Source organism: Oxyura jamaicensis, chromosome 3 (assembly GCF_011077185.1).
Source record: "Oxyura jamaicensis isolate SHBP4307 breed ruddy duck chromosome 3, BPBGC_Ojam_1.0, whole genome shotgun sequence".
Classification (NCBI taxonomy): domain Eukaryota; kingdom Metazoa; phylum Chordata; class Aves; order Anseriformes; family Anatidae; genus Oxyura; species Oxyura jamaicensis.
This window is the reverse complement of record NC_048895.1, coordinates 70356108-70366608: the sequence shown is the minus strand read 5'-3', so window position 1 is coordinate 70366608 and position 10501 is coordinate 70356108. Positions and strand designations below refer to the sequence as shown.

Sequence of the window (10501 nt, the reverse complement as noted above, 5' to 3'; positions counted from 1 at the left end):
CCCCCCCGGGGGCTCCCCCCTTTGAAAATAAAGCGGCGGCGGCGGCGGGGCCGCGCGGCCGAGGCCTCGTGCGCGCGCCTGTGTGTGTCGGGGGCGCGCACGCCCAGCTCCCAGCCCCGGGGCGCCGCGGGATGCCCGTGGCCAGGGGGTGAGGAGGAGGAGGAGGAGGGAGGAAGGCAGGCGGCCGAGGATGGCGCCGGTGAGCGAGCAGCCGGCGCCGCAGGGCGAGGGGGGTCCCGCGGGCGCCTCCCCGGCGGGGCTGCGGCAGGAGAACGGCGGCGGCGAGCGGGGCCCGGCGGGGGACGGCGGCGGGGCAGTGCCCGTGGCCCGGCCGGAGGTGCCGGGACCTGGGGAGGGTCCCGGTGAGCCCCCCGAGGGCGGCTGGGGCTGGGTGGTGATGCTGGCTGCCATGTGGTGCAACGGTGCCGTGTTCGGCATCCAGAACTCGTGCGGCGTCCTCTTCGTCTCCATGCTGCAGCACTTCGGCGGCAGCGAGGACCGGCAGATGGCCTTCAAGACAGGTGAGGGGCGCGGGGGGGCTCTGACCGAGCCCGGGGGGCTCCGCCTAAGGGGATGGGGTTTGGTGAAGCCCCGGGGCGTCCTGGTGCTGCCACGCTGCCGTCCCCGCTCCCCAAAGGCACCCCGGGCTCACCTGGGTTCAGCTTCACGCGTGTGCGCCTAGAAAAGCGCCCTGGGATTCGGCTGGGGGTGTGCGCCTCTCGCCTTTACGGCGACTGATTTATCGTAGAAAATAATAACGAAGTTGGCTCCTTTAGAAAGCAGCTCAAAAATGTTAAAAAGGAGCGCTGAAATAACCAGCGTTGCCTCATGTGTTTTTGTTTCTTCATAATAAAGAAAGGCGTTCCGGTGAAATAGCCCCGCAGAGGTGTTAGCCTTCTAGGAAACTTGCAGCGCGGAGTTGTTACAGACCTTTAAAGCAGCTTTGGAAATCGTATTCCTTAACGCTGGGGCGAGTTGGGCCCGCCCCCCCCAGCTTAATAACAATATCTCTGTGTCAAGTCAACAACCAAAGCAGGTGTTCACTCTGCACCGAGTAAGAAAGCTGTGGTGGAGCACTAACTGCTGTACTCTGGTGTTTCAGCTATTTGTGGTGCCAGGTAAGGTCCTTAGCTCTACAGCTCTTGAGCTAGGAAGGTGAGGTGCTGTGCCTGTGCCCACACCAGGTGTCACAGCGCCTGCCCCCGGGGGCAGATGGATGCACGGGGCAGGGTGCCTGGTTAAAGGAGGTGCCCAAAACAGCTGCACGCAGGGCTGGGAGCTGGGCAGGTCAGGAGTGAGAAATGACACCGGTGGTGTCTGTTCCCTCCCTTCGTGGGGCAGAGGGGTAGCTGCTGCTGCTGGGGACCTGGTTCTCTACTGACTGCCTTTCAAAATAGAGTCCTTGTGCTTAAAAAATGTGACTTGTTAGGTTATTGTGTCTAAGTCAAAACAATCAACAAGAGGAGGGAGGATTGGGGTTATTATCTTCTACCCTCCAGAAAAGTAATTGCGCCACTGGTTTTAAAGTGAGGTGGGATTGAGGGTGTGCTCCACCCATGTTTTTGACACTTCGCTTAGCCTCAGAGAAGGGGGGGGTGGGACCTGTTTTTGTAGCCTAGTTGTTTTGCAGCCTGTTCAGAAAAGCAGGAAGAGTTTTGAATCCAGTTGGATGCAGTCACAGTGACCTGCATCACTTCTTTCTTCCTTATTTTATTTTATTTTATTTTATTTTATTTTATTTTATTTTATTTTTTTAAAAAGCTACAGCTGCATTCTGGTTTTGTTTGACAGGTGTGCTATGGTTTGGGTCATGCAGATGATGTTCACTTCGGTTCTTTTTGATTCAAACGGGTAGGTTCAGGGGAAATGGCCTCAGATAGCCGCCTTGACTAAGTGACTGGTGTGCACATGAGGAGAAGGGACTGCAATTACAGAAGTGTCTCCTGTGATCAGCAGAACTGCAGCTATAAAGGTGCTCTTTCTTCTCACACCTGAGAGTACCCTGATGAGGGTAGGCACTGTAAGGACTAAGCAGCAGCTGTCAAACACAGCTTTTTGTTCCTTGGTGCTGGACTTTGTTGTCTTAAACTGCTTGTCTGCTGTTTGTGATCTTGAAGAGGATAGATTGGGAGTCAAATTGAACTAAAATTTTGATGCAGTGTTTAGCTTGTCAGAAAGGGGATTTATGATCAGAAATGGCAAACTGCACTTAGGGTTGCTTTTATTTGAACCACTGATGGATTAGATGGTATGACTAATGGATGGAAATGGATGAAGTCAGTATGATTTTAGTGTTAGAGACAACCCTAGCCAGATCATTCACAGGGTATCGATGCTGGTACTTAATCTAGTTAGTCTCTCATTCAGACTGACCGCAGCTTCAGTTTGTGAATCAGATTTAGTGCATCTGAAAACTGGGATTTGTAGTGAAAATTTTCTTGCCGTATGGTTTTGCTTTCAAATATAAAGTTTAATATTCTAATCTCTGGGGAGAGGGCACCTTTAAAATCTGGAATGGTGGCTTTTGAGAACCATACATATTCCAGGTAACTTTCTCTGGGACCCCAGCTGTTTACCCATAGTACCACAGAATCCAGCTTTTTAATGTCATTACAAGATTACTTAGCTGTTGCCAGAAGCATGCGTGTCGCTGGAGGTTTTTGTTTAGGGCAAGCTAGTAGTTGTCTGTTGCCTTGTGTTTTCCTTGCAAAGAGGAATGAGGTAGACTACAGCACGTGCTATTTTTGTTATTTTTTTTTAATGGATGAATACTTAATGTGCATGAAAGGCAAAACAGGAGGAGGCAGAAGGGAGGAGACTGCAGTCAAGAAGCCTTGTAAATAAGGAGTGGGAGGAACCAAAAGTACAGGCAAGGCAGCTGGGCTATCTCCAGTGTGCAGAATGCACGCTGGGTAAACAAGCTGAGTAACTACACTTAACATTGTTGCAGGATTTAGAATGATTGTTACTGGAAGAACTGACAAACTTCTTCACACATTCAAAACCTCTCCAGGGGGCACCTGATTCTGACACAATGAAAAACTTTGGACACAACTTGTATTGATATTTTGTTAATTATATTGCTCAAAATATAATTGTTTTCATAGCTTATGTAATTTCTGTTTCCTTGTGTATCCATTTATTTTTTTGTTCATAAGCTAGTTGATGCACAACTATAGAAAAGGAAAAGTTCCTAATGCTAAGTATCAAGCTTCTAGAGAAACGTGCCTGCAGTCTCAGGAAACGAGACCTTTCATTGTTAAAGCTCATTGCATTTGAGAAACAAATTGGGTGGGAAAAAAACAATGTCAATGAAATATCACAATAATTTCATAGCCCCTTTTTCTCTTTTCAGAGAAACATGTCAAAACAAGGGTTTAGTTTGGAAGCTTGTTGTGTGGGAGGCTTCAGGATGGTCTGCCTAATAAAAGGGTAAAGTGGTCTACAAATAACTCTCCCTTGGCTTGGAGCAATGAAAGTTGGATGGTGGCACTTAGATTGACAGATAAAAATCCAGACAATGTTTAAATTAATAAAATAGATATGATGAAAGAAAGAATAATTCCATGAATTGATGATTATGAAGTTGTAATAGAGTAGCGCACATCAGAGTGGCTTGCCTAGTTAAATTAGTGGGACCCTCTATTTATTGTCATTCTAATACAGTTCTGTAGTATGCAATATGCTTTTCAGTGGAGTCGTGAATTAGCAAATAAGCAAAAATAGCAAATTTAAGACTTTCAGGAAGAGGTGTGCTTGTACCAGTTTATTTTTATGGCCATCTTTAGAAGTAGTACTTCAGTTTCACAGGTATAATACATGTCCTTATAAAAGTATAAAAACGACTGGCTACTGTAACCATTCTGCAGGTGAGACACACGTGCCTTAAGTTAAGCACTTGCCTGTGCTGCCTTTCAAACACGTGCCTTAAGTTAAGCACTTGCCTGTGCTGCCTTTCAAACAAACTGCATACTCTGCAATCTCCTTCAACCAAATCCTTGTAAATGCAAAGATTTTACTATATTTTATTTATGAGGTGACAAGCTGGATGAAATCAAAATGCTATTGAATGTTGTGCAGTGTAATTTGCTGTTAGTGTACGATGAAGTTCTGCTAGAGCTGGTGGTGCTCTTGGAGCACTAAACAGCTTGCTGTGGTTTAGTGCCTGCCTGTGGCTATGCTAACCTAGTTACATGCATCAAAGTAAATAATGAAAGAGTTCCTGAGTTAACGTGATGTTAAAATAGTTTAAAACTTCTTAAAACTATTAAATGAAACTTTATTTGGCTTACTTTTTATTCGTACGAGAAATGTATTACTTGATAGCTCTTAAGATGGTGTTAAAACTGTTTCCCATCCTCACCCTAAAACAGCAATTTCTAACTTCTTATTGAGCACTCTCATTTCTAATCCAAGTAAGAAGCATCACGTGGTTGGACTGTGCTGCAGATAGAAAACCTGGATGAAAACCAATCTGATTTCCAAGTACCAGAAGAAACTTCTTTCCTTCTTCGGTTTGAACGTTCCTTATCTAAATGTTTGCTGTTCTGTTGTCTGACGTTTTGCTTTCAGGTGAAGTGGCTTGGGACTGGTGTGTGTGTGTGGTACATGGCTGTTGTGTTTATATATTTTCACGTGTTTCCCCTGTGTCTTTTCCTTGGATAAACCTTTCAAGTCTTACCAGTTTTGTTCCATGTGGAACATTTACATGCTGTTGGTTAATGTTTTTTTCTATGGTATTGTCTAATTCTTCTATAGTCTTTTGTAAGATGGAGAAAAAAGGTACTGTGTGTCATAATCCAGATGAGGCTTTGCCATTTTATGGCGTAAGTTAGGTTGTGATGGCATTGCGCTATCTATTCTGCATTATCTATATAACCTAATGTTGGCTGCTTTTTGTCAATACCTGCATGTAGTGCAGTTCAGATAGTGGAAAGCTTCAAAGTAAGCTATGTATTTATTGCTCCTCCATTTTTAACTTTGTTTTGGTTAGTTGGTCCCAGTAGTCTGCTCAGTTTCTTCTTCTTCATCCATTTTGGCTGGTGTTCTTTGATGTTCCTCAAATCCCTTCCTGATTTTAAGCTAGTCTAAATAACTGCTGTCTAAAGAGGAAGTTAGCAAATTGTATGTTTATTAATAGACCCTCTTGTTAGACTCAGCAAGATGCACCAGTGTTGTTTGCCCAGCCATAATGGTAATTTTTGTCTTTTAACTCAGTCTACTTTGCCTCCAGACACTAGTTTCCTGGTAGTATACGGTCTTGTTTCCCATTATTTTATTTCTGTAGCCTCTTGTGATGCAGCATGGTTAAAGGTTCACTTGAAGTTTAAATGTTATCGGGCTCCTTTCCTTTTATTTACTTACTTGGTCTGCATGCTGAAATGGGATTGACCATTCTCAAACTGTATTATAGCATACTTCTAAATTTGTACACTTCTTTATACAGTTTGGACTAATTTGGTAATTTCAGGTAATCACAAAATGGCCAAGGTTGGAAAGGACCTCTGGAAATTGTATACTGCAGCCTCTGCACTTGCAGCTGTGTCTACCACAGCAGGGTGCTCCGTCTGGGTCGAAACCCGCTGTGTTGAGCGGCAACCAGTAGAGACTGGTGGCTGTACCTCATGGCACCACTGCTGCTCCCCTAGAGCTCTGCTCTAGGCCATCACCTTTCCTTGTGTGAGGGTCCAGAAGTTGTGTGAAGCTTCGTGTTTCCTAAACTTTATACAGAAGTTTACTACTCAATGAGGAGCATGAAGGTCATCTTAACTGAGGAACTGGGTGGTGGGTTCAGGTTTAGCTGCAGAATTGTTCTACTCCTGGAAGCCTAATCTCAGTTCCTCATTTCTAGTGTGCTGTGGCTTAATACTTATAAAACACTGTGTTTAATACTTATAAAACACTAGGATGGGAATTGGTAAGAGTATTTGATCAGTCATGTGAAAGTATCTTTGGTTTGCTAAACATTAAGAAAATTTGGTAGTCAGAACTCTTTACTCTCTTGCCATTTAATTTCAAAAAATGTGATGTAACATCACAGTGAAGAAGAGAAGGGTTTGTCAGTCTGGGTTATGAATAACAAGTTTTAATAACTTTTAATAAAATCCCACCCCTCAAAAATCACGTTTTGCAACAAAATATTCTTAAAACTGTTTCTTAGACTGGTTTGTGTTACTATGGAAAATAAGGACTTCCAATTAACATTCATTACGTTTAGCAAGCCGTTGTCCAATTTAAAATTGTTTCTGCTGTATGAACTGTAAGGAAGGAGATGGGTTGATGACTTGCATCCAAGCTAATGTGGCACTCTCTGATAATAAAACTGATTTATTTTAGAACTGCTACTGTGGTAGAAGGAATAAAAGATTTTTTTCATAGATCTTTTACAAATTTTTAATCTTTTGTTTTGTGAACACACATGGTTAAAGCAGCCACAGCCTACTGCAGTTTAATCTCCAGCAAATATATACAGAAAGGATAACGCTATGAGAAAACATTCCCTTGTGATCTTACATTCTGCTTTACTTCCATAAATCTAATTTATTAGATAATAGGAGCTCTGTTTTATATCCCGCCTTTAATTTTCATGGGAACTGGATAGGAATGACTTGTTGCAATAGCTAAGTTAGAGTAGCAGCTCTTTAGCAAGGATGGGACCAATTTAAAAATCATTAGTATTAGTTCCCACACATGGGAAGAGGCTACTGGGATGTTGACGCCAGCCTCTTGCTGTTATTAGCAGCATGTCTCTGATCCCACGGAGCACGGTCTCCCTTAGGTGGACTTGGACTACAAGCTGTAAAGCAAGTTTCTTGTTGCCTTGTGGCTGTAATAAGCAGGACTAGCAGTGAATTTGTTGCTAACTATTTTTTGCAGTGTGCCTATGTTCAGTGGGGTTGAATCTGAAGTATGTACATGCTCAAAGTACTCCAGGGTATGTTTTTTTTCCTTTTGCATTATTAAGAATGTTTATGTCAGGAACAGTAAGTAATTTAAAGCACATTAGCTCATTGTTTACTATTATTTGAATTTCTAACTAGTGGTGCTCTTGCAAATCACTTGTAAAGTTTATTCTGTCTCACAGTCTGAATTTTAGTCATTTAATACAAGATGCTTTGCTAATAAGGATCCAAAAAGAAAGTGCAACTGGATAAGTATCCTAAAAAACAAAGTTTGGTGACACATTTATAAAATACTTAATTTTTATTGTATTTCATCAATGCAGTAACTATGAGCAGGGATAAATCTCCATGGTGGAAAGTCCCAAATAAGCTGGGATCTTTAAGCTTTCTGCTTCTGCAGTCTAGAAGGAAAGATCATTCCATTCCTTTGGAACAAAACACAGCTTTGATAACTGCAAGTTTGTTACGTGATGACAAGGAACACTGTTTGTGTACAAGGTAGGAAAGCTGCTCTGTTGCACAACACCATTTCTCAACTGTAACACCAAAAAAAGGATTCCTCTGGTGAGAGAAAACCTCATTTGAGCTCTTATTGAGTATTGCACTGAGTGCTTATGAGCCAAAGAATCCAAGGAAAAAAAGCAAAGGGAACATTAATATTAATTAAAGACTGATCTGTAGTGAATATTTAGATGGGGCTTATCTTCAGAGGCTTTTGTCTGTGCTTTCTGGTATTGGCATGGCAGAGCCCAGCTGTGCTTGGATTGACTGTTGTGAATCTGCATTGTTTATTTTCTATGTCCAGACGTCTACAATCCAGATGTCTCTTAAAGAGCTTCTTAGTTTGCTCCTGACTAGGGTCAGGATGGCAGATAAGTAGTATGTAGGATAAATAATTTTACAACAAGAATGTTGGTATAAAGGAGAAACTGATTCCATATGCCCCAGGAGGTCTGTAAATTCTATTGAAAGCATCAGAAGTCTGACTGCTCTTGGGCTGTACAGTCAGGGCTTACTTATAACACAGGATTGTGTTGCTGTCTAATTAAATGTGCTGGGAGAACAATTAAAACGTTACGGCATCAAATAATATTGTAGTTTAGTTCAAAGTGGGATTAGAAGAATCTCAATAGGCTGTCTAAGTGAAACTGAAAGACGACTTGTTGCCGTGATTAGTGCATACTATGCTAGTTTCAGCATGATTTGAACTGGTTAGTGACATCAGCTGCCATCTAATGCAGTTTTTCTTTTCCTGAAAAGGTGTGGTAATGGTGCTTTACCTAAAAATGATAGTCACATCCAAAGCAAGTGAGACTGAAATCAAGAGCCTGAACTATGGTGCATATTTTGAAAGTGTCAGTGGTATGTGTCATGGTTCAGAGTAACAATCTTCCCAGAAGGTCAATTTAATGTTCCTATATTTTTTCCCCAAATATTGAATATATAACTTAAAATGATTTTTGGCTTCTGTTTCAATTTATTTGTGAAAACGCTGCCTGTGGCCACTTGCGCTCATCTGTTTGAGGTGTCATGTGTGACAGAACTGAAGAAAATGGATTTTAAGAAAACCTTTATGGTTTGGGCACATAAAAGCAAATTGAAATTGTCCCTTATTCCTTTGTACCTTTGAGTTATTTCCTATCTTTGCTACATTTATGTAGCTTAGACTCTTGAAAACCCAACATAGCGTTCCAAACTTGAAAGAAATTAAAACTATCAGCTTATAATTTCTGACACAGCTGGGTGCAGGCAGTGATCTAGAAAATTAAATCAGCACTAGGAAGTTGTCTGGAAGCTTAAATGTGCAAGCTTGAGATGGGTTTTCTAATCCTATCAGAGCAACCCTAATTTTTACAAATTGAAGCATGGAGCATTAGCGGTTTTCACACCTCTGTACTTACCAGAATCTTTTGTTCATAGTGCAGCAGTTTAATGAACCTATTTAGTTTCATGCAGTGAAATCACTGACCCTTGAAGGTGTGCCCCGACTGGGGAGGGAGTCAATGACAGAATGGGGTAGCTTTAGTGGGAAGGCTGGAGCAGTACTGCACAAAATTGATAGGGACAGCATTACTCTTTGTATCCACAGAAGTTTATTCAGCATGACCTAACTCTGGTGTTCAATTTTATATTACTTTTTCTAATAGTAGCTACTCTCATTTTTTTGTTTAAAGTCATTTCATAATTGTAAAACCTTTATCCTTTGAAACTCTGTAAGTAATGAATTTCAGTTCAGTAAGATATGTATATTACAAATGTTTTGTGGCAAAAAACAAACAAACAAAAAAAACACACACAAAAAAAAACCACTACCATGGGATGTTAGAGCTGGCCTCTAGGCTGGTCTCTGATTTAAGGAGTATAGGTTTGAAGGTATTAAGTTTCATTTTCACCCTCAGCAGTTATTTCTGGCATGTGCTAAAATCATAAATAAACTACATATAGTTATTCCCCTCCTTGCTTTTCTTTTTCCTGGTTTTATTTGGATCACTGTGGGACTGTTGAAGCCAATGTGACTGTCTGAGGGCTGCAGTATGTTGTGGAAGACACAACTAGGGTGCAGTTGGAGCCTTCCCAAATGGCACTGCTGCCAAATCATTCAGTGGTGTTTGGCATCACATTCTACCAGTCATGTGTGCTTTGCTTTTATCAGTGTTTTTTCATTTTGCCTTATTCTTGTCTGTTTTGCCGTGTTGAAATTCAGGGCAACACGGACACTTTGAGGCAGCACTGCAAAATGAGTGATATTTCTCCAGGAGAGACCTGCCAAGGTACGGATTCAGCTCACAGTGTATAGTTGATGGAGATCCAGTCGTATGTTCAAATGGGATCCAGGGAGTTGCTCAGCTGGCCAGGTGCAGGCCTCTGCTTCACAGTGGGCTGATCTACTCTGCAGGTTACCCTACATGTGCTGACTAGATCTCCACTGACTTGAGTGGGAGCTTTGACTCTTTGCTCACACAGACACATGCTTTTGGATGCTTTAAGCTGCAAGTTGAATCCCACTCAGTGTCCTGTGTCTCACCTGAGCATTTCATATTTGCAGGAGGGCACAACAAAAATCTCATGCGTTTTTGGGTACCTGTTCCATCTGTACAGTCTTAGCTCTGACAGTAACAAAACCCATACTCCCTGACATTCACACCATTTCAAGCTAGTGGAGATCACACTTACAAACTCAGTCAGTTGGATCTTTAGTTTTTTTCTTGTCAGAATTTTCTCCTGTTTTGAAGGTTAATCAAATGTATGATCCTTGAGCCTGTCAAGATCATACAAAAAACAACACCCATAGAACTGTGATGCTCCAGTGTTGCGTGTAGCTAGTAATTTAGCTGTATTCCACAGGTTGTCTTCCAGGTGATGTCTGAGCTTCAGCCTCTAATTACTCTAGAACATAGTTCCTGTGTGCCTGGGAAGCAGGCTGTTGTATGGTTCCCTTGGCCAATGCTTTTCTGTGATTCTGTTTCTCAGAAGGACTCTCTGAACTACACAGTACCTTTTTCCTTAATGGAATGCGTGAATTCATTTATGTAGCTCTTAATAGTTATGCTGTCATTGTAGGTGCTGAATTACTTTCAGTCATTTCTGGGAATAAGGAG

The 10501-nt window shown here is 42.1% G+C and overlaps 1 protein-coding gene across 1 annotated transcript in view; it reads left to right on the top strand.

Annotated features, from left to right (window-relative positions):
- The first annotated feature begins 93 nt into the window (after nt 1-93).
- SLC16A10 (solute carrier family 16 member 10) overlaps nt 94-10501 on the top strand; it is a 70610-nt gene continuing 60202 nt past the window's right edge. Inside the window, exon 1 of the mRNA XM_035322124.1 lies at nt 94-521. Coding sequence (XP_035178015.1) covers nt 191-521 — 331 coding nt within the window. The 5' untranslated portion in view covers nt 94-190. The remainder of the gene's footprint in view (nt 522-10501) is intronic.